The sequence below is a fragment of the Ambystoma mexicanum genome, chromosome 7q (assembly GCF_040938575.1).
Source record: "Ambystoma mexicanum isolate Mex_15411 chromosome 7q, UKY_AmexF1_1, whole genome shotgun sequence".
NCBI lineage: Eukaryota > Metazoa > Chordata > Amphibia > Caudata > Ambystomatidae > Ambystoma > Ambystoma mexicanum.
Window position 1 is genome coordinate 724,847,282 of NC_090941.1, and position 24,466 is coordinate 724,871,747.

General features: G+C 50.8%; 1 protein-coding gene across 1 annotated transcript in view; it reads right to left on the minus strand.

Moving 5' to 3' along the window:
* Positions 1-24,466, minus strand: part of RNF17 (ring finger protein 17) — a 3,777,565-nt gene that overhangs the window by 581,702 nt on the left and 3,171,397 nt on the right. The window contains exon 31 of the mRNA XM_069639339.1: positions 3,787-3,942. Coding sequence (XP_069495440.1) covers positions 3,787-3,942 — 156 coding nt within the window. The remainder of the gene's footprint in view (positions 1-3,786; positions 3,943-24,466) is intronic.

A 24,466-nucleotide genomic window follows, 5' to 3' on the forward strand; every position in this document is an offset into this window, starting at 1 on the left:
AGTCCGTCACCGACATCTTGGACCCACACTCCCCGCACTTCTTGAAGCCCGGACGCGGGGTCGAAGACGAAGTAGAAGACATCTTCACACAAATGATTTTCACAAAAACGAACAGGTTCGAAGAACCGAGAAGAACAGAACTCCAAAGAGTCGAGGCGTTAACCGAGATTCACGAAGCAACACGTTCGCGGAAAAAACGGAACTGAGGCTACGGGCGTCGTGCGTCCTACTTATCACATCGGATGACGTCGGACGTCGGAGGAGGTCCTCGATGACGGCACATCGACGCAGGACGGAGACGCCGAAAAAAGTTTCCGAAGCAGCACAGCTGTGGTGATTACATGTCATAGATATGGAATACGTCGGAGGACCCAATCCCCTCGAATGTAGCCTTTGTATCTGTTATAGAGGTAAGAAGAAAAACAAGAGAAACTAACTAGAGAACCTTGCAACCCACCCCAGGAAAGGCAAGTTAATATAAGCACATTTGCCCCACAGAGGCATGTGAGCCTGCACAAAGGTAGTGATTTTAGTCTATGGCTGACAACCCACCAGCCTCGTAAAGAGCAGTAAGGTCCTAACACCTGCTCAGAAAAGATTGTGGAGGCCGCTTTAATGCTGCATTTTATGGTCCAGTGGACGGTCACTGCTGCATAGACAGAGGAACAATTAAAGAAAGTCTCACATTCCTCGAAAACCCAAGGTACTACACAGCCAAACCCTCCCTGATCACTTGGTTCTGATACATTCACCATTTCAATAAGAGATAGCAGCAGGACCGGACAGCACTATGTCGAGTTGCCTGACTTCATGATGGTGGACCATGGTTTTAAACCCTTGGTCCCTGTGTTAACGGTGATGCCCTGTTTTTAGTAATGATAAACCTGATACAATTCCTTTCCTCTTATTAGGGCAGAAAGGGTGAAATGATTACAATGGAAAACGGTTGCACTATGTCCATGATTACTTCCATGTTATGATGCCTACGTTATGTTATATTATGTTGATTAATGCCGTGCATTGCTACTACCCGAGGGCAGTCTCCAGGAACTCATGTGATTCCCATTCCAATATGAGCCGGAAAGGTTTTTGTTTTTCTTTAAATCACAATGGACTTTGGCTGAGTGTTTTGTTTCACAATTAGCTGTGGCTAAACCTTGTTTTAAAGCCCGATGGCATGGCATGCGCAGTAGAATGTGCTAGGCTCAGCACTTTTTGACGTTTAGGGTTAGTAGGACAAGGCCATTTGGCAGCCATCTTTGGACTGAGCTGGTTCTATCCGGTCTTAACAATGGAGTCTTCTTTCCAAGCACAAACATGTCAGAAGACGGTGGACAGACACCCCTCGACTGAGAAGGATGGGACCGGAAGTAGCCGACGGGAGAAAGATGAACCGGCTGTGCATGGTCAAGTGACCAGCGCGTGCTAGAAAGGGAAAAGGGACTATGATAAAATGTGAATGAGTTTTTGTTCTAGGGGGTTGAAGGGTGTGAACCATTGACTGGAAATAGGTGGGGATAGTCGTGTCAAGCTCCAGAAAGGGCGAGTTGGAGGGTGAGTGGGTGAGGGGGGCGGCGAACACATCTGCTTGGATGTCAGGCTGGAAGGGATGCTGTCTGATTCGCGCAAGATCAGTAAGTAAATATCTTGCTTGATCATCCTCAACTTACTGATCTTTCTCAATTCTGTCCATACCTGCAAGTAAGTGACCAATCCAAGATGGAGGAAAGTGGTGGAGAGAGACCAATTAGAGTGGAAGGAATGCCATAACAGGGCCAAACCCAACCCCTGCACAGAATGAGGGAGCTGAGAGGCCAATCAGAAGGGTTACTGACTGAAGAGAGCAATAACAAGCCCTAGATAAGAGTTCAGCAAAGACCAGGGAATGGCACAGTCAGTGCTTTGATCCAGGAAGGAGAAAGTCAGTCCAGAGAAATGAAGGAGAAAACCTTAAGAATGAAGGGGGCTGCAATTCAGCTACTAGAGAAAATCAGGAAATAAGAAAGGAATAAGCCAACTGAGGGCTATATATCTTAGGCACTGGCGAGCACCAGACAAAAGGGAGAACAAGCAGCAAGACGTTTTCGGAGAGCTTTCTCCCAAATCCTGAAAGGAGCCAGAGACCAGAAAGGAGCGGGCAGGGCCTGCACTCAAGGTTCCAGCCCACGAGGGTGAATATGGCCCAGAGGGTGACAATAAACACAGTGTCACACTGTCGCAAGAGGGAAGAAATATTTGCTGGTAAGGTAATGCCAATTGAAAGGCAGGATAAGAAATACCTTCTGGCAGAGGTGTCCTTGAATTATGATAGGATGATTTCCAACCATTGAGTGAAAAATATCAGCACCAGTAGGAACCTTTTTATTTTATTTAACATTTATAGAGCACGCCAAACCCGTGGGTATCTTGGCGCTGGAAAACAGGTAATGCGGTACAGTCAACAATAGAAAACATAAGTTTGGCATATATTATATTGAACATGTTTACAGACATAGGATAATTTACAGATGCATAGGATCCGTAAGTATGATAATCAGTGATATTTACATGTGCAATCTTATTCACATAAGAAACATATTTACAGACATAGGATAAGTTACAGAAGCCTAGGATCCGTAAGTATAATAATCAGTGATATGTACATGTGCAATCTTATTCACATAAGTAGTGTACTGATGAAGCAGAGTAGAAGTATTTTCATAGGCAGATTGTATAGTGAATATACTGTAGGCATTGCGGGCTACACATTGGAAGTGAAGAAACAGGCCTTTTTTCTGTGAACCCTGAGACCAAGAAGACAGTCAAGAAGCACGTTGGGCATTACATCCTACAACAGAGCTGTAAGCAGGTTGCTATATCACTCATACTGTGATTTAGATTAGGCAATTTCAACAAGAACAATTGCATCCATTATATAGACCCTTCCACCTATTTAGTTATCCACTTCCTAGGCAAGGTCCCAGCCATCATATTTTAGTTTCTCAGACATTCCCCTATCCTGACAGGTGTTCATCCAATCCAAACCTACTTTGGGATAGGATAAAGGTGTACCATGATATCTGATTGTTGCAAATATTCTGTTGGTCTTACATCATCATACTTTGCCTGGAATCCATTACACCCAGGTTTGACTGTCTTTTCAACGAGGGAGGGGCGGTAGAGCGGAGTCATTTCCTTCGTAAAACCCAGCAGCAAAAAACAACAAAGGTGCTGTGAGATAGTCCTGTAACATACATGCATCGATCATACATAGATATAGTCACAATGTTCACCAGCTGCACGCATAGGAACTCCCCCAAACCCAAGAAAGACAAAATCAGAATGCGTAATGAGAGAATTAAAAAGAAACCTAGCAAATGCCAACTTACAGAACATCTACAGAGCCCCAATGTGCCCTAGACCTTAGGTTGTTAACTTACTTCTATCAGTCTTCTTGCAATTTAGAGACTGCCAATTTAAATCAGATTGGTGCTCACACGGTACTTCCAAACGATTGAGGCAGAGTGACTTCTGCAAATGGGGTGGGGCTTCAAAGTATAGGCCTAGTGGATGTAAGCTTGCTTCTTCTAGTTCTGGCACAAGAGTTCCTTCGCACAGTGTTAGAAAGATGTTCATAGCAATGAGTGACGCAGGGGAAGCCTTTACACCAAGACGATCACATCCCCACCTGCAGTTAAGTTCATTTCACTATTTATTAAGTATTATTTAATAAAGTCTTACCCATCAGATATTTTTCGGGAAGTTACCATATTGTATCGCATGTAAAACAGAACTGAGCATATTTACCCTTACAGAACCTCCAACAACTTCCATGACCTTTCCTCGATACCACATGGTGTCTGATCCCCTGATTGAACAGCCCTCTCCTTTTTTCCAACCATATGGCTCTAAGATACCAAGAAATTTTAAGTCATTTTGCATATCTTCCATCAACTTTTCTAACTTCTTTTCTGAATTGAAAAATAAAGAAAAAAGGTGCAATTAATGATAGGTGTATACAATTATTAACAGTGTTCTAGGCGAGAAATTATTTACAACCATCATCCAATAAATTAATTTGGATATAATCCATCAAACACACAAAATGGCAACAATAACACCAATTAAAATATAATAAGATCAATTCAAACCAGAAGTGCCATAAGCATAAAATATACAATTAAATAAAAAAACAAATTTCTTCATTACAAAAACGATACACTTATAAAAGTCATTCAAATAAGAGTGTCTAAAAATGGTTTTCTTGCTTTCCAGGCCATCCTCAAATATTAAAAAAATCCCCAAGCAACAACACAAGGCTCAGCTTGAAGCAAAAAAGTTAATGCTGGTCGACATTGGTGAAATTTCCAGTGTTTCAAAATTGGAATAATTGTCTGTTTTCTAATATCCTGATAGTAGGGGCACATCAAAACAAGAGGCAGGAGATCCTCTCTTGTCAAACCACAACAAGGGCATTCTAAAACTTGAGCATAACCCGGCCAGTTCTTTGTGTTTGCACGCAATAATATGTTAAGGATTTCAATCAGGCGACACGCACACCTTGGTCTAGGCCTAGTACGCCGCACCTAACTGAGGTGCTTTTCTTCTTATTTATGTGGATTCAATTTTGGAATGATACACCACTCATACCACACCCCCTTTTCAAGTACCCCGGGTCACGATGGACCATGAACCAGGTTGGTTGGTGAAATCTAACATTTATTTATTTATTTATTTAAAGTTCAAAAGAAATCACACACTTTTTGATATGGGGCAGCAATCGCCAATGGGGTGATAGTTACAATGAGAATGTGAGCAATGCACTGGGTTTGACCTTTTTAGTGGAGCATATACACAGCACAGCAGAATAAGAGCACTTTTTGATTTAGGACACATAGCACCCAAGTTAGAATTTCCCCCTGCAATGTTCCCTCCCCCACCAATAATCAATTCTGAAGCAACAGGTACTCAAGAATAAGAAACTGAAAACGGAATCAAACTCTGACCATCCCTCCCCAAATAAGAGAGAAAAACGGATTTCAAACCCCTTGCAATGTTGTGAAATGACACTAGGAAATGGATAAATAAATAATGAATGTGTGTTAAAAACCTTGAAACAAATACGACTCCATACTAAAGCAACAATGCAAAGATACTAACAATCACAAAGAATGGATTACCAAAAGCATTCAGAAATGAGTGGAAAGTTTAAAACAGATTGAAATCAAGTAACACGTTTAAAATATACACTTTTGCAATTCCCGCCTAAAACTACCCAAACGGTTTTTAATAAAAAATGGTGAAATACACTGATTTGGAGTGCGGTTTTTAAATTGGGTGATAGATATAGATCACAGGTCCAAAATGGAATTGAAAGTAGGTCTCTAGCTGGTAAATTGAAAGAGTTATGCAATTTAGAAGGAGGCGCGCTTTGAGTAAAATGAAGGGTGAAATTGGACAGGAAGTCAGTTTGGGAAAAGAACAGTTTTACTTTAAACTAGATTTAATGACTAAGAAAAGAGGAACGCCACCCGTGAATTCTCTAGGTTACGCTGCAGATGTAACCCTTCACGTAGTGTACCCCTTTTTTTTAAGGAAAATTACTTTATTTAATCAAAATATTGCTAATGACATATGGTCTATGGAAGACAGAAGTGAAGAGAAAAGTAGCGCTGATGCTTGGAGAATAATGACAAAATGCAGAGAATTCTGACCATTGAACAAGTTATCAGGATAAGGATACAAGGATTTATAGAATTGGATAAGGACAAGGCAATACAAGGTATACTAGTGATTTCTATGGAGTGATGAAATACTCGCAATCCACTTTTTAATTTTGGGCTTTTTGGACAGTCAACTGGGTCTGGTCACTACACGGCAGGGCACCTGGCAAACAGCTGTGCAGTCCTGGTCACCGCTGGCAAGGACTGGACGGGCAAATCTGGTCACTGGATACTACAGGTCATCAGGATAGCTGGATGGCAGCAGCATGTAATTGGTGGCAGCAAGCCAGGCTGGATCAGGATGCAAAAGGTACCAAAGCTTTCCCCTTGTTAATGGGAAATGTAGTGTTTTTTTTTTAGATTTGAGGCCTTGCTGGGAATGGTATCAGCACTGCTTGGGTTTTGCAGTGGGCCCTGGAGTAGGATCAGCAATGCTTGGCCTTGTAGTTGGATTCTGGATTTGGAAGATGACGGGAACAGGAACGCAGTGCAGAAAATTAGGAAGAGTGTGTCTCTCTAGAGTCTTGACGGGACCCTTATTTATAATGCATCACGACATCATCAAAGTATAGGCTTGGCAGGGTTAACTAAGCACACCTCTCAACTACTTGGATTGGACAGGGGTGCTAGTCTCCGCCTTGCTCTGAACTGGTTAGATTTCCAAGGGAATGATGTCAGATTTATGAGGTGAATTTTACAATGTCCAAAAACTCCCACAATTACTTTACTTAAAATCTGATTTTGTCAAAAAATATACATTTATACGATTGCAATCTCTTAGCAAATTATATACACAGGTTACATATTTTGTGCAGCACATATCCGTCCAATCCTCCAGTCTGTGGGACCTTGTTTCGCCCTTCTGATACATTTTGGCAATTTTGAGCAGTAAAGATTCGGCCTAAAATTCCATAACTTTAAACACAGATGTGAATTATCCCAAAGGATTTATGTACAAAAATGTATGTTTGCAACATTGATACCTTTCTATTTATCCTCAATACTTTGCCCTTTCTGTCCCCAAGGTGTCAGTGAATTCTACCATGTCTCAAAAGAAAGCACAAAAAAAATCACTTTTAAACTACGAAACTTTTACAATTTTTCAATGTCTTGATGCAGAGATAGGAGTCTTTAAAGATTACTCCTGAAATAGTCTTTGGGAACAAATGGCACTTGCTTTGTCCCCGTCATTCAACTGCTGCCAACTGTCATTTCCTTCAGAGCATGGTGGGGGTTTCTCCCTTGATTGAAGTTTTATTGCCCCTTCACACTTCAGACTTCCTTCCCTGGGAGCAGAGACGAAAGTCTGTTCAACCCTGTAATTATCAGGGAGTTGTCAGTATCTGCTGAGAAAGAGCCCACCTTTTGGTGCCACCCATCAAAGCAGAAAACCTGTTTTTCAACTTGCAACACCAGCCACCATAGTTTTAACCTTTAATTTCTGATCTTAGATCCAGAATTAAAGCAAGCCTGTTGCATAAAATAACCCATGTTATAGAGTCTCACCAGCAACAAACCCCTTCATATTGCTAAAGACTGGCAGGCTTTCATTCACCAGTGTACTGTTCCAACACACGGGCATTTGTTTTTCTTTAATTTGCAAAGGCCCATTTTTTATTTTTATACGTGGTGCAGCTAGCCTTCCTTCTTAAATTCAACTGTTCATCTCCAGCAGAATCACATACTGCCTTGCAGCTATAGTTATTCTCTTGAAAAGCTGGAGCTGGTCTGAAGCACGGATACATTGAAAAAGGCATGGCTCAGCTAGTTAGAGTCTCTCTCTGAACAGCTGAGTTTTGGATACTTTTGTAAAGAAAATGAACGCGTTTCCCGTGTAAGTAAAAGTAAAGTTCCTGGTTGATTTCTTTTTTTTAGAGTTGGTTTGACAGAGCTTGTCAATTCAGAATCAAGCCTGGTTTTGCTGAGGCACAGTGAAACACACAGGGCTTGGAAGGGCTTATTAATCACAGTGGGCCTCATTACGACCCTGGCGGAGTGGGTTTACGCCAGCGTTATTCGCGGCGGACCCGTCCGCCCTACTACGAGTTCCCGTAGCGCCATGGAACGTTTTCCGCCTGGTTTTTCCGGGCGGAGAAATCCATGGCGCTACGGGACCTTGATGTTAATTACGCCACCGTATTTTACGGTGGCGCAATTAACGCCTTCCCCACTCCCATTATACCCTATGGGGCAAAAATGGGAATGGGGAAGGGTAAAATGGGGAATGGGGATTTACCGCCCCGCCAAGGTCGGCATGGGGCGGAAAATCCGCCAACCCCCATGGCGCTATCGGCAGCTTTCCGCCGTGCTCCGCGGTGCATTTAGCACCGCGATTTCCGCCAGGGTCGTAATGAGGCCCAGTGGCTTTAAGGAATAGAGGGAATTAGCATCAAAGCCGCAATTTTATTAAAGATGAAAAAGGGTTTCTTTTCAATGGAATTTTTGGCTTTTGCAGCAAAGCCACGCTGTTTTGTTTTCCCACTTTCTTCCTTTTGTTTATGTCAGAACCCACTGGCAATCTCCTTCAATGTGCCCCCTTTGTTCCATCCTGCCCGATGTGTGCTTGGCAGGACGGTGCAGCCATTTCTGTTGTTGTTGCAAAACACAGTTTTTAGCCATGGCGCTCACAGAGCCAGCGCACCATTTTGTGGTTTCTGCGCAACTGCAGCTTGGTGATGGGGGGAAATGCTGTTGAGTGGGGTCAATATATCCCACAAATAAAAAAAATCAAATCATGCTCTGGTCAAAATCTAGCGATTGGCTGGATTGTCACTGTATGTTAAGTATGTTTGTAAGTAATCCACTTTCGTGACAATGGCATGTTTTCTATTTCAGGCCAAACAGAAAACCACAGATTTTCACCTTTCTTTAGTTATAGTACTTAAATACGTTTTGTAAACATTGCTCCCCTGTTCGCCGGCCAAAGGAGACTGGTAGCATTTAACTAGACTATACAATATTGAATGTGCTTCAACCACGTAAACTTGCACCAGACAGTACTAGATAACAGGGATTTGACTACATTTTGTGTTACCAGTGCTCTGTGGTTTGATCATATTCTCAACCAATGTTTTAGTGGGGCCTGATGCCAGTTATCTTCCAAGTACCTAGCTCTGAGCTCGGCGTGAACTGCAAAGTTAGGTGCCGAGCTTGGTAGGCCCAATAACTTTTAAAGAACTTATTTTCTATAGTCTGCAAAATAACTACATTTTCATATATCCACAATGAAGCCCCGTAATTAGTCACTGCCTTAGTCTGCGCATTGTATACCTTCATAATCATTTCAAGTGGTTTCCCGTGGCACATTTGCATCAGGAACAAGTTACTTACCTGTAACTGTTGTTCTCCAGCATGGGTCTGGCATGGATTCACATGCTCATTCCCCGTCGTCAGGCTGGGAATCCTCGGTAAGGAACAAGTTACTTACCTGTAACTGTTGTTCTCCAGCATGGGTCTGGCATGGATTCACATGCTCATGAATATTCCCCGTCGTCAGGCTGGGAATCCTCGGTAAAGAAAAAATCAGTTTCGTTTCTGATCTGTCTTTCGTAGTAGTAACCAATCACTGATCTCTGCGTCATACTGACCACAGCCAATGACTGCTCTCTACCTAAGCCCCGCCTCTGGCAGCCATCTTCAGATTTGGTAGCACGTGAAGTGGCAGTATGACCAAGTGAAGAGCCGCAGAGGGGTAGGCGGGAGGGTTCGCATGTGAATCCATGCCAGACCCATGCTGGAGAACAACAGTTACAGGTAAGTAACTTGTTCCTTCTCCAGCATGGGGTCTGGCATGGATTCACATGCTCATGAATAAAGAATACATAGCAGTACACACATGCACAACCACGGAAGGTGGCAAAGGCTCAACATTAAGCATTACATCAAACTCAACATTAAGCAATTCTTACCTCCTCACCAGGCTCACCTTAGGCGAACAGATTGCGCAGCACTGCTTGGCCGACCCTGGACTCCTCCCTGGAATCCCGATCGACGCAGTAGAATTTCGTGAAGGTGTGCGTCGACCTCCATGTAGCAGCCCTGCAGATGTCCAGCAAGGGCACACCAGATAGGAACGCTGTGGTAGCTGCGATCGCTCTGTTGGAATGGGCTTTCGGACGGCCAGGCAGCGGTCGGTTTGCCAACCGATGACAGTACAGGATACAGCCAGAGAGCCATCTGGAAATGGAGGCCTTTGAGAGAGCCTTCCCCTGATTGACAGGTCCAAAGTTCACAAAAAGTTGTGACGTCTTCCGAAAACACTTTGTGCGGTCCACGTAAAACTTCAGCGCTCTAGCCACATCCAGCGAGTGCAAAGTCCTTTCGGCCGGCGATGAAGGCGACGGGAAGAAAACAGGCAACACCAAGGGTTCGTTGAGGTGGAAGTCCGACGGCACCTTGGTCATGAAGGAGGGGTGCGTCCTGAGCACTACCCTCGTGTCGTGAAAAGTGAAGTACGTGGGCTTGCAGGAAAGGGCCTGGATCTCTCCCACTCTTCGTGCGGAGGTGATGGCCACAAGAAACGCTGTTTTCCACGACAAGAACTTCAACGGAGCCGAGTGCAGAGGCTCGAACGGAGGTCCCATGAGCTTGGTCAGCACCACGTTGAGCTCCCACGCCGGGGCCGGAACCTTTACCGGCGGGAACGATCTGAACAGTCCCTTCATGAATTCTTTCACCAAACGATGAGACCACAAAGACGTCCGCCCCGTGGTTCTGGTTATCGGGAGATCGCAGCAAGATGAATCTTGATGGACGCGTGCGCCAGTCCAGCCTTGGCCAGCGTCAGAAGGTACGGCAGTACCTGGGGAGCCGTAATCCGTAGAGGGTTAATCTTCTGTGCGTGGCACCAGACAGAGAACCTCTTCCATTTGTGTCCATAGCATTTAAGAGTGGAGGACGCCCTGGCCTTTGCAAGAACCTCTCTGCAGTCGGCCGGTATGTCGTATCCTCCAAACTCTAGCGCTGCAGGAGCCAGGCCTGCAAGTTCAGCGACTTCGGGTCGTGATGGAGGATGGCGCCTCCTTCCCTGGAGAGAAGATCCGCGTCCACTGGCAGCTTGATTGACGGGGACGCTGACAAGTCCAGAAGCTCCGGGAACCATATCTGCCTCGGCCACGGAGGTGCGACGAGGATCATCCTGCACCGTGACCTCTTGAGCTGGTTGATGAGCCGGATCAGCAATGGCAATGGAGGGAACGCGTATAGAAACAGGCCCTCCCAGGGGAACGAGAAAGCATCGCCCATGCTCCTCGGCTGGGGAAACCTGCTGGCGAACCTCCGGCACTTGGAGTTTGTCGCTAGTTGCGAACAGATCGATCTGGGGTGTGCCCCACCGTCGGAAGAGGCGGTCCACTAGATCCCATCATAGTTCCCACTCGTGGCACGAGCGCAGTTCTCTGCTGAGCGAGTCGGCAATGGTGTTTTTTATCCCTGCCAGATGAAACGGCACCAGAAACATTCCTTGGGTGACGGCCCAATGCCACAGATCCTGCGCCTCCTTGGACAGGGCTGGGGATCTGGTACCGCCCTGCTTCCTGATGTAGAACATGGTGGTGGTGTTGTCGGTGAAGATCCTCACCACCTTGCCCTTGAGGGACGGAAGAAAGGACCTGAGGGCCCAAAACACTGCACGGAGCTCCAGGACGTTGATATGGAGGGACTTCTCTGTCGGAAGCCAAAGGCCTCTCGCATGCAGATTTTCGGTGTGCACTCCCTACCCTTCCAGGGAGGCATCCGTGATCACTGTCTCCTGGTGGCTGGGGGTCTGGAAGTCCATGCCCGCCGTCAGATGCGCGCGGGTGCCCCACCACCGGATCGCTCGTCGGAAACTCTCGTCGAGTGTGATCCTCTCCTCGAAGCTGCCCGTCGTCTGGATCCAGCGCGCGTCCAGGAACTCCTGCAACGGGCGCATCCGGAGCCTGCACAGGCGGATGAGATAAATGCAAGAAGACATTCCAAGGAGGGACTTGATGGACCTCACCCTGGCCGCGTCCGCAACCAGCATCCGCTGCACCTTGCCCAAGATGGCCCTCGTCCTTTCCTCCGACGGAGAGGCCAGAAGCGAAACTGTGTCGAGCTTCGCTCCCAGAAACAGTGCGTCTTGAGCGGGCACCAGGTGGGACTTGGCGTAGTTTATGGAGAATCCCAGGTCTGTGAGCAGTTGGACGGTCCTTGCCGTGTGCTCCACGGCGAGCTCCTTCGTCTTTGCTCGGATGAGCCAGTCGTCCAGATAGGGGTAGACGTGGATCCCCTCTCGGCGCAGCTGCGCTGCCACCGGTGCGAGGCACTTGGTGAACACCCTAGGTGCCGACCTCAATCCGAAGGGAAGGGCTCCGAACTGGTAGTGACGCCCTTGGACCAAGAACCTGAGAAACTTTCGGTGTCCCTTTAGGATGGGAATATGGAAGTAGGCATCCTCCAAATCCAACGACGACAGGAAATCGCCCTCCTCCAGTTGACCCAGGACGTGTTGGAGGGTGACCATCCGGAACTTCTGTGCCTTGATGAATTTGTTCAGTCGTCGTAGGTCCAGGATGGGACGCCATCCTCCCGTCTTCTTCTTCACAAGGAAGTATCTTGAGTAAACTCCGGAGCCCCGAAGCCTCTTTGGGACGAGCTCGATGGCGCCCTTCTTGAGCATCGCCTTTAGCTCCAAGAGAAGTTGTGGGACGTGATGTTCTTTCCTGGCCACAGGGGGGACGCGCGGGCACCTCTTTAGAAACTTGAGCACGTGACCCTGAGCTAGGGCGTCCAGCACCCAACGGTCGGTGGAGATGGACTCCCGAACGCTGACGAAGCTCGCCAGCCGGCCACCCACCGGGGTGCTTCGGTGGGGGCCCGACTCCACGGCCGGTTCAGTCCTGCTTCGACAAGGTTTTGCCGCCTTGCCCTCCTTGGCGACGACGGCAGGGTCCGCCTGACTTGCCTCGTCCAATGTAAGCTTCCTGTGATGACGAAGGGGCCGCTTGACGGTAGGTGGAAAATCCGCCACTGGAACCTTTGGAGGCACCCTGTTTGCCTCCGCCGCTCCGAAAGGGCGGCCGCCGTTGCTGGAGAACCCCAAGAGCCCGGGCCGTCTCCGTGTCCGCCTTGATGGCTTGAAGGGAATCGTCCACTGTTTTCCCAAACAGGTTGTTTACGTCGAACGGCATGTCCAAGACTCTGGTCTGCACGTCCTGACGGAAGTCAGTAGCCTTGAGCCATCCACGCCGCCTAAGGCACACGCCGTTGCCCAACTGGCGAAATCCAGTGTCAGCGATGTCCGTCGCAATCGTAATGGAGTGGTCCGATGCAACCGCTCCTTCCTGCAAGATCTCTAGGGCCTCCGCCCTCTTGTCGTCTGGTAGGAAGTCCAGCAGGGGGGCCAGTTTGTACCACAACTCCCTGTCGTAGCGGGCTACGATAGCCAAGGCGTTGGCCCCCTTAATCGTCGTCGCTGCCGACGAGATGACTCTGCGTCCATCGTGTCTAATTTCTTTCCCTCGCCGTCCGGCGGGGAGGTTGACGTAGAGGCCGCGCCCCCCCGCTTTCTTCCTGGCCGCCGCGGAGAGGACCGAGTCCGGGGTCGGCTGTGCCCGAAGGCACAAGGGGGCCGCGTCCGGGACCCGGTACTTCTTCTTGTACCGATCCCTTCTAGCCGGCGTCGTGGATGGGTTCTTGAGGAAGGCGAGGCCCTCATCCCAAATATCATCTAGTAGAGGTACAGCGAGGACCGTCTTCCTCTTGGTCTCGCCCCGTTGATAAAGGAAACCTTCCTCCTTCTTCTCTTCCGGGCAGAGCTGGAAAAGCTCGGATGCCCTGGCGATCATGGAGTGAAACGATCCAATCTCGTCGGGCGGGGAAGCCCGGGTGGGAGGTGACGACGGGAGATCCTCGTCGTAAACCTCGTCGTCTGTACCCGTCGCGGCCGTGTCAGTCCCCGTATCATCCCCACGTGTCGTGGACGGGGAGGAGGGCTGAACAGGGCGCGATGGCTGAAAAGGAGGTGGAGGATGAATCCTTCTTCTCTTAGGTGGAGGGCTCCCAGAAGGGCCTGGCTCCGGGTCCCCCGTCGGGAGCGGTTCCTCCGTTGGTGGTAACGGCAGTCTCGTCCGAGCATAAGGACTGTATAGCCAACAAAATAGCCGCCGAGTTGTCTTGCGGCACTGGTTGAGGGAGATCCGACGGGCGATCAGGAGCCCCGTCGACATCCTCGGCGCCCTCGTCGTCTCTTCCACGTCGGGGTCCCCCCCGACAGGATGGCCTTCTTCCACGCCAGAGCCGTGGCCTAGGACTTCGATCAGCTCCTCCTCAGAGGTTGAGGCCGAGTCCACGACGACCTCCTGCCCCCCCTTTGTCTTCTCCGTCGGAGGTTTCACAGGGGTCCTGTCGATGGGCATGAAAGAGGACTCCCTCCGCGGTGGCAGGGAGATTCTGGGCCCCGGGGTCGCCACCACTGGTGTAGCCTCCACAGGCTGAGCCAGGGCCGCCGCGACAGTCTCGATAGAGGCCTTGGCCGGATGGATCAAGGCTTTCACCACCTTAGGTGCGCTCACCGCCTTATCCTTGGGGGGAGGGTCACCACCTCGCTCCCCCTCCGATGGGGCCTTAGGGCACAACCGGGGTCTCTCCAGGAGTTTCGCCGGGTGCTCGGCCTTCCTCTTACCCGAGCCAGAGCGTTGGCTCGTGGTTGATGGCGCCGGGGAGGATGCGCCCTGCCTGGCGCCCGTAGAGCCCGACCGTTCGGCGCTCCCGGTGCCAGCGGACTCGCGGTGCTTGGCCTTCTGTTGGACCCCCGTCGACGGGGCGCCCTCAAAGGTCTTACAAGACCGCTCGGACTTCTTCTTCTCGCCTGACGGGCTCTTTCCTTCCAGCCAGTTGGCGAGACGTTGATGGTGGTCCTTCATGGTCCGCTCCGACATAATGCCGCAAAACGCACAGTCCTTCTCCACGTGCGTCTTGTCCTCATGTAGGCAGTAAAGGAAAAGGGAGTGTTCGTCCTCCTTGAAGACATTCTGAAGCTGGCATCCAGGGCAGACCCTGAACAGCTTTCGGGGCGTCGAGCTTCCCTTCTACTGGGCCATGTCCGAGATGGGCCTGAGAAACTTCTGGAGTCCTCCAAAAGCGTGGCTCGACAAAATCTTCACCCTTGAGGGGCGTAGACGAATCCGACACGGGTCCCCGTTGATCGGATGAAGAAACGGTGGAGCTTGAGGCTCTTTTGACCGAAAAAGAGAAATTTTTCTGAGAAAAAACATGAAAAAATAGCACTAACGCTCGAGAGCAATAGCACGAGGATCCCAACACTTGAACGTGCGGTAAAAATCTGAAGATGGCTGCCAGAGGCGAGGCTTAGGTAGAGGGCAGTCATTGGCTGTGGTCAGTATGACGCAGAGATCAGTGATTGGTTACTACTACGAAAGACAGATCAGAAACGAAACTGATACTGATTTTTTCTTTACCGAGGATTCCCAGCCTGACGACGGGGAATATTCATGAGCATGTGAATCCATGCCAGACCCCATGCTGGAGAAAGAAAAAATCAGTATCAGTTTCGTTTCTGATCTGTCTTTCGTAGTAGTAACCAATCACTGGTCTCTGCGTCATACTGACAACAGCCAATGACTGCCATCTCCCTAAGCCCCGCCTCTGGCAGCCATCTTCAAATTTGGTAGCATGTGAAGTGGCAGTATGACCAAGTGAAGAGCCGCAGAGGGGTAGGCGGGAGGGTTCGCATGTGAATCCATGCCAGACCCATGCTGGAGAACAACAGTTACAGGTAAGTAACTTGTTCCTTCTCCAGCATGGGGTCTGGCATGGATTCACATGCTCATGAATATAAGAATACATAGCAGTACACACATGCACAACCACGGGAGGTGGCAACAGGCTCAACATTAAGCAATACAAAACTCAACATTGAGCGTCTCTTACCTCCTCACCAGGCTCACCTTAAGCAAACAGGTTGCGCAGCACTGCTTGGCCGACCCTGGACTCCTCCCTGGAATCCCGATCGACGCAGTAGAATCTCATGAAGGTGTACGTCGACCTCCACGTAGCAGCCCTGCAGATGTCCAGCAGGGGCACACCAGATAGGAACGCCGTAGTAGCAGCGATCGCTCTGGTCGAATGGGCTCTCGGACAGCCTGGCAGCGGTCGGTTAGCCAACCAGTGGCAGTGCGTGATGCAGCCGGAGATCCATCTGGAAATAGAAGACTTCGAGAGAGCCTTCCCTTGATTCACAGGTCCAAAGTTCACAAACAGCTGTGATGTTCTCCGAAAACTCTTTGTGCGGTCCACGTAGAACTTCAGCGCTCTAGCCACATCCAGCGAGTGCAAAGTCCTCTCGGCCGGCGACGAAGGAGACGGAAAGAAAACAGGTAACACCAGGGGCTCGTTAAGATGGAAGTCCGACGGCACCTGGGCATAAAGGAGGGGTGCGTCCTAAGCACCACCCTCGAGGCATGGAAAGTCAAGTACGGTGCTTTGCAGGATAGGGCCTGGATCTTTCCCACTCGTCGTGTGGAGGTAATGGCCACCAGGAATGCAGTCTTCCACGACACAAACTGCATCGGCTCGGATGGGGGCCCCATGAGCCTAGTCAGCACCACGTTAAGTTCCCACGCCGGGGCCGGGGCCTTCACCGGCGGGAACAGTCCTTTCATAAACTCTTTCACCAGTCAATGGGACCACAGGGACGTCCGTCCTGTGGTTCTGGTATATCTGGAGATCGCCGCCAGATGAATCTTAATGGAGGCATGGGCTAGCCCAGCCTTTGCCAGCGATAGCAGGTACGGCAGCACCTGAAGGGCCGTAATCCGTAGGGGGTTGATCTTCTGTGCTCGGCACCAGATAGAGAACCTCTTCCACTTGTGACCGTAGCATTTGAGAGTCGAGGACGCCCTGGCCTTTGCAAGAACCTCTCTGCAGTCGGCCGGTATATCGTACCCTCCAAACTCTAGCGCTGCAGGAGCCAAGCCTGCAGGTTCAGCGACGCCGGGTCGTGGTGGAAGATGGCGCCTCCTTCTCTGGAGAAGAGGTCCACGTCCGCCGACAGCTTGATGGATGGGGACGTTGACAAGTCCAGAAGGTCCGAGAACCAGATCTGCCTCGGCCACGCCGGTGCGACGAGGATCATCCTGCACCGGGACCTCTTGAGCTGGTTGATGAGTCGAAGCAGCAGCGGCAACGGAGGGAACGCATACACGTATAGGCCTTCCCAGGGGAACGAGAACGCATCGCCCATGCTTCTCGGCTGGGGAAACCTGCTGGCGAACCTCTGGCATTTCGAGTTCGTCGCTGTTGCGAACAGGTCGATTTGGGGTTTGCCCCATCGTCGGAAGAGTTGATCCACCTGGTCCTGGCGCAGCTCCCACTCATGACACGTGCGCAGCTCCCTGCTGAGCAAATCGACGATGGTGTTTCTTTCTCCTGCCAGGTGGAAGGGAACCAGGAAAATCCCCTGGGCGACCGCCCAGTGCCACAGATCCTGTGCCTCCTTGGATAGGGCTGGGGATCTGGTACCTCCCCTGCTTCCGTATGTAAAACATTGTCGTGGTGTTGTCCGTGAAGATCCGCACCACCTTGCCCTTGAGCGACGGGAGGAATGATTTGAGAGCCCGGAACACGGCTCGGAGTTCCAGGATGTTGATGTGCAGGAGCTCCTCCTCCGGGAGCCAGAGGCCTCTTGCGTGGAGATCTCCGGTGTGGGCGCCCCAACCTTCCAGGGAAGCGTCCGTCGTCACCGTCTCCTGGTACGCCGGCGTCTGAAAGTCCTTGCCTGCCGTGAGGTGCGCTCGAACGCCCCACCACTGAATCGCCCGCCGGAACACTTCGTTGAGGGGGACCCTTTCTTCGAAGGTGCCCGTCGCCTGCATCCAACGGGCGTCGAGAAATTCTTGAAGAGGGCGCATCCATAGTCTGCAGAGGCGCACCAGGTAGATGCAAGAGGACATCATCCCCAGGAGGGACTTGATGGACCTCACCCTGACCACGTCCGTGGCTAGCAGGCGCTGCACTTTGCCCAGAATGGTCTTCGTCCGTTCTTCCGACGGTGCCGCCAGGTGCCTCACTGTATCGAGCTTCGCTCCCAGAAATAGGGCCACCTGCGACGGCACCAGGTGGGACTTTGGGTAATTTATGGCGAATCCCAGGTCTGTGAGTAGCTGGACGGTCCTCGCAGTGTGTTCGACGGCGAGTTCCCTCGTCCTTGAGCGGATGAGCCAGTCGCCAGGTAGGGGTAGACGTGAATCCCCTGCAGGCGCAGCCGTGCCGCCACAGGTGCTAGGCACTTGGTAAAGACCCTGGGGGCCGACTTCAATCCGAACGGCAGTGCTCTGAATTGGTAGTGGTGTCTCTGGACGACGAACCTGAGGAACTTTCGGTGACTTCTGAGGATGGGAACGTGGAAGTATGCATCCTCCAGGTCCAGCGACGATAGAAAGTCGGCTTCCTCCAGCTGTCCCAGCACGTGCTGGAGGGTGACCATCCTGAACTTTTGTGACCTGATGTATTTGTTCAAACGACGAAGGTCCAGGATGGGGCGCCAGCCGCCCGTCTTCTTCCTGACGAGGAAGTACCTTGAGTACACGCCGGAGCCTCTTCGGGACGGGCTCGATGGTGCCTTTCCTGAGCATCGCCCGTACTTCCAACAGCAGTTGCGGGACGTGATTTTCCTTCCTGGCCACAGGTGGAATGTGAGGGCACTTCTTCAGGAATTCGATAGAGTGACCTCTTGCCAGGGTATCCAGCACCCAACGATCGGTGGAGATGGACTTCCACATGCCGACAAACTTAGTCAGCCGGCCTCCCACCGGGGTGCTTCGGTGGGGGCCCGAGGCCACGGCCGGTTCAGTCCTACTTGGAGGTGGTGGCCTTGCCGCCCTGGCCACCTTGCCGACGGCGGCGAGGCGCTCCCTGCTTGCCGCGACCCCAGTAGGCCTCCTGAGACGAGGAGCGTGCCGCCTGGCGGTAGGATGAAGAGCCACCGCTGGATCCCTTGGAGGCCCCCTGTCTGCCTCCGGAGCTCCGAAAGGGCCGTCGTTGCTGAAGGGCTCCTTGGGCGCGGACCGTCTCTGTGTCCATCTTTATGGCTTGGAGGGATTTGTCCACCGCCTTCCCGAACAAGTTGCTGCCGTCGAACGGCATGTCCAACACCCTGGTCTGGACGTCCTGACGGAAGTCGGTCGCCCGGAGCCAACCCCGTCATTGTAGGCAAACTCTGTTGCCCAGCTGGCGGAACCCAGTATCGGCAATATCGGTTGCCACCGTTATGGCGTGGTCCGACGCCACCTCGCCTTCTTGAAGTATTTCCAGGGCCTCGGACCTCTTGTCGTCCGGTAGGAAGTCCAATATAGGGGCTAGCTTAAACCAGAGCTCCCTGTCGTAATGGGCCACGATCGCCAGAGCGTTGGCCGCTTTGATCGTCGTCGCCGCCGACGAAATGACCCGTCGCCCCATGGCGTCCAACTTCTTTCCCTCGCTGTCCGGAGGGGAATTCGACGTTGAGGCTCCTGACCCCGCCGCTTTCTTCTTCGCCGCCGCCGAGACGACCGAGTCTGGCGTTGGCTGGGCCCTGAGGCACAGGGGAGCGGTCTCGGGGACCTGGTACTTCTTCTCGTACCGCTCCCGTTTGGCTGGTGCCGTGGAGGGGTTCTTGAGTACCGACAGGCCATCCTCCCAGATGTCATCGATTAGAGGCACCGCGATGACAGTCTTCCTCTTGGCCTCCCGTCGCTGATAGAGGAAACCTTCCTTTTTCTGCTCCTCCGGGCAGAGCTGGAACAATTCAGACGCCCTGGCGATCATGGCGTGGAATGAGCCAATCTCGTCGGGCGGAGAGGCCCGTGCGACGGGAGACCCGTTCCGTCGTCATCGCCCTCAGAACCCGTCGTCGAGCCCACCGCACCGTCATCTCCCGACTCGTGGGAGGATGAGGAGGGAACTGTAGGCCTTACGGGGGCGAGTGGAGGAGAGGGTTGGGTCCTCCGTCGTTTGTTCTGAGGACTTCCCGACGGGCCAGGTTGCGGGTCCTCCGGCCTGGGCCGTGGTAATCTCGTCCTTATCTCAGAGCATAAGGACTGGATCGCAGACAAAATGGCCGCCAAGCTATCCTGAGGCCTAGGTTCCGGCTGCGCCGGAAGGGAAGGCTGCTCTTCCTCGCCATCGTCGTCTTCCTCAGTTATCTCCCGAGGATCTTCCTTACGGGATCGAACCTTCTCGAATTGGACTTCGAGATTCCTCACGGCCTCGGTCAGTTCCTCCTCCGAGGCTGACTCCGAGCTCGAGGAGGCTACCGTGCCCCCCCTCGCTTCTTCCATCATAGTGGCCGTGACGATGGGCTGAAAAGAGGATTCCCTCCTTGGCGGCAGGGAAACTCTAGTCCCGGAGGCAGTCTCCGCTGGTGGGGTCTCTGCCGGCTTGGCCAGAGTCGCCGCGATCGCCTCGATAGAGGCCTTTGCCTGCTGGGTAGGGGCCTTCACCACCTTAGGTGCGTCCCGGGCCTTCTCCTTAGGGGGAGGGGCGACGCCTCGCTCCCCCTCTCCCGAGATCGGACGGGGCTTCTCCGGAAGCTTACCCGGGGTCTCGGACTTCCTCTTCCCCGAACCAAAGCGCTGGCTTGTGGTTGACGGTGCCGGGGAAGGCGCGCCCTGCCTGGCGACCGAAGAGCCCGACCTTTCGGCGCTCCCGGAGCCAGCGGACTCGCAGCGCTTGGCCTGGTGTTGGGCCCCCGTCGCCGGGTCGCCCGCACAGGACTTAGAAGCCCGCTCGGACCCTTTCATCTTCTTCTCACCCGTTGAGCCCTTCTCCAACCAGCTGGCGAGACGGGATCGACGGTCCCTCATGGTTCGCTCCGACAAGTTCTTGCAGAACTGGCAGTCCTTCTCTACATGAGTCTTGTCCCCATGAAGACAGTAGAGGCATCGTGAATGTTCGTCCTCCTTAAAGACATTCTGCAGCCCGCATCCAGGGCAGCTGCGAAACAGCTTGGGTCCGGGTGACGAACTCGCGTCCTGGGCCATCTCGAAGTAGGCCGCAAATCTTCTGGAATCCTCCAAAAGGTTGATTCGACGAAATCTTCACCCTTGAGGGGCGTAGGAAAATCCTGCAACGGGTACCCGTTAACGGGAGTAGAAACGGTGGAGCTTGAGGCTCGATTAACCGAAAAATGTGAAAATTCACCTGAAAAAGCGCGAAAACGCAGCAAAAGCTCGAGAGCTAAGCACGAGGACTCCCAACACTTGAACGTGCGGTAAAAATCTGAAGAGCCTGGGCTCGCTACCACCAAAGCCCGGACTCACTCAGTGAGAGACAGAAGGCCCCAAGTTGACGGCAGTCACAGTCAGCAACACTGAAAGACGTAGGCCCTGGCCTACACGGCTTTCAGTGTTGCTGACTGGGCCGTGGACCACGTCCCCAGGACCCCGGGCCCAAAACTGGACAACATGGCCACCTGGGTACTTACCCGCCGGCAACTCGTGTCGTGGTTCAGGCCGTCTACTCTCTGCTTTGCTGACGGTGGTCTTCAGGGAAGGGCAGGTCACCTGAGCTCGCGTCATGCGACTCTCCTGCCTGCCGTCGTCCTCAAAGAAAGAATCCAGGGGAGAGAGAGTGTGAAGGTGGCGAAGGCGCACCCAAAAAACCCTGCACCAGCACGATATCTGCATAGATACAGTAATGTCATTGGATGTTTGCCAGCCAATGCAAGGGTTGTCATTGGCTGGCAAACAGCCAATGACATTACTACTGTGTCCATGCAGGGGAGGGACTCGCTGACCTAGTGCACTGTTTGCTCACATTTTAGACTGGCGGTGCCACCCCTGAAGCCCCCTGCCAGCCTTCTAATTAAAGGGGCTTACGTAGAGCATGTGGAGCTACGAGCTCCACGCACTCTACTATTTAAGAAGTTAGAGTAAAACGGGACGCCCCCGCTGTGAAAGCAGCCAGGCCCGGCCCTTAGTTATTGTTGCCTTGCCACAGCGCCCCCGTGCTGTTGGCAAAGGAAATACAAGCTAAAAAAGAGATTCAATCAGAGAATTTCTCTGATTGAATCTCTTTTAGCTTTCTCTTTCTTTTCTGGGGGGGTGGCACCCGGCCGCCCTATGATAGCAGCCGCCACTCGGTCACAGCCCCTGGTACATCAGGTGTTATTCGTCCATTCAGGGACCGCAATCCCCATTACAGTAACCACTGCCCCATTTGCAAACCTGTGGCACAAAAACGTTTATTCAGCATCTGTGGAAGTGAAATAAAATAGACAATATCCTCATATCATCATACAATTCCACCGAAACCCTGTTGCCAAATATGATATTAAAATCTCCACGCAACACCAGCACTGTCCGATAATCTAGTGTTGGAAGGATAATACTTTCCATGGTTTCTTTCAATGACCCTAGCCTGTTGGTTTCTGATATATGTGGACTGTTGTAGAAATTAACAATTCATAAATTGATCCCCTTGAGTGTGGGTCATAATAATATATTGTACACATTTGAATTGGTGTCCATTACCTTAGTTTGATATGACAGAGGCCCTAATAAATATCGCAACACCTCCATAGCAACGCCCTCTCTTATTCTTGCTAGAGGTGGCTAAAAATTAGAGATACCAATACATAAGTATATCTCCCATGGCCCGTGTTTCCTGCAATAAGATGACATCCTGCAGTTTCATTTGTGCTAAAATATCCAGGTCCCTAAATCTGGAGCCTGTCCCAGCAAAATTACAACTTAAAATGCCTAACAAGTGTTTCCACAGGCGTGGACTTCTGTGATACTGAAATAGCATTTATCATCAGTCCTAATTGATCCAGCATTCTTGAGGGAGGGGGTCACCAGTCAATCCAAATCCTCAATCGTAGAGAGGGCTTCAAACTGGTTGGATGTTATAACCAACCCCTCTCATATGACTTTCCCTGCCCCTTTGGAGTATGATCATTGTAATTACTTACGTCAGTCCACTGCCTGTCCCATTCCCTTCTGCTGCTAGAGTCCTCAATCTTTCTTCTCCTTGTTTTTGGGTTATTCTACAACCACTGAAAAGGAGTCAAGCAGGACTTTGCATAATTTACAGATAATCGCAGCTACAACAAAGAATTGTGGCTTCTGTAGGTTGGAGAACTAGAGGGAGAGATGCAGCCCTGACCAGCCAGTCGTCGAGGTAAGGGTAGACGTGGATCACTGCACCATGGAGGTGAACTGCTGCCAGAGCGACGCATTTTGTGAATACCCTCTGCGCAGACTTGAAGCTGAAGAGCAAGTCCATGAACGGGTTATGACAACCTGCCACAGTAAAACTTAGGAACTGTATGTGGGTTTAATGAATTTGAATATGAAAATATGTTTCTTCGAGGTCCAGTGAGGACCAAAAATCGGCTTTGTGCAGCTGGCTTCGAATGTGCTGACGCGTGACGAGTGCTCCAGATAAGATTTGGAAGTGGGAGTATTTTACTCCCTATTTTTTAAAGTTGGGACTAAAATGATTTCTTAGGGAGTAAAAATGTAAGCCCAATTCCCAATGAGAGTATTTTATAAGGGAGTTAAAATATGTTTTCACTGAAAAGCGGAAATGTTTTAGTAATATTTATTTCTTTGCACATTAAAAAATACATGTTTACTTCTTCCAATCAGGCAGTTAAAATAGTAGTTTCTTCCTGTGGTACTACGTGTACTGCTGGTACAAACATATCCATGGAGCTGTGAAAAGCAGGGGCGCAATATTCTACATGTCTTTTTCCTATTTTTTTGTTGGGAGTATTTTTACTCCCAATTTTTTTTTTGGGGAGTATTTGCACATTTTTAGATTGTAAAAGTGGCCAATACGCCCCTTATCTGTAGGGCTGAGCGTGAACATCCAAAAGGTTTGAGAACAAATTAATTTGTTGAAGTGGGAGTCTATTATGTGCCTCCAGCAGCCAGATTTCTTCCTTACGAGAAAGTATCTCGAACAGACACCTTCGCCCCGCTTAGTGACCGGAATATGTTTGACCACTCCATTGGAAAGGTGGGACTGGAACTCCTCAAATTTCAGTAATGACAGGTGCTTCTCCACTCTTGTGGATGAAAGTTTGGAGAGTGGACGTTGTACTAAATACAACGTGTGCCCATGTCGAATCAAAGACAATACCAATACCTCTGTGGTGATGTTGAGGCACTGGTCGACAAAGGTGGATAGACGCCGTCCCCTGCGGTGTGAAAGTGGAAGCGAGGAGTCAGAGCCTGGTAAGTCCTGCTTGGAGGATTGGGATCTGCTCTGTGGAACCATGGCAGTACCAACCCCCTCTTATCACACTCCCTCCCCCAATAGACCTGGGACTTCTCCTTGTAGCTGTCCAATGTGGCATATGTGTTTGAACCGTATGACCGAGACCAATAGGAGGGCATTTAGTCAGGCGACAACTGGGAAAAGCGCACTTTGCCCGAGCAAAAGGATTGACACCACTGCTGAATCGTACCAAGGTCGTGAGCAGTATCAGCCTTGATTGCTTGCAGTGTGTCATGAACCTTCTTCCCGAAGAGGTCCCCCCCGTCGAAGGGCATATCAACGACCTTAGATTGAACTTTGGGATGGAAATTAGTTGCCTTGAGCCATCCCATACAGCGTGGGACTGTCCATTTCCCATCTGCCTGAAACCAGTGTCAACATTAGCGACAACCACGTCCACGGATATAGCAAGCCTGACGCAGCCTCACATTCGCAAAGAAGGGCAAAAGCTTCCTCATTCTTGTCATCGGGCAAGAAATCAAAGATGGGGCCCATCTTGTACCATAACTCCCAGTCATAGG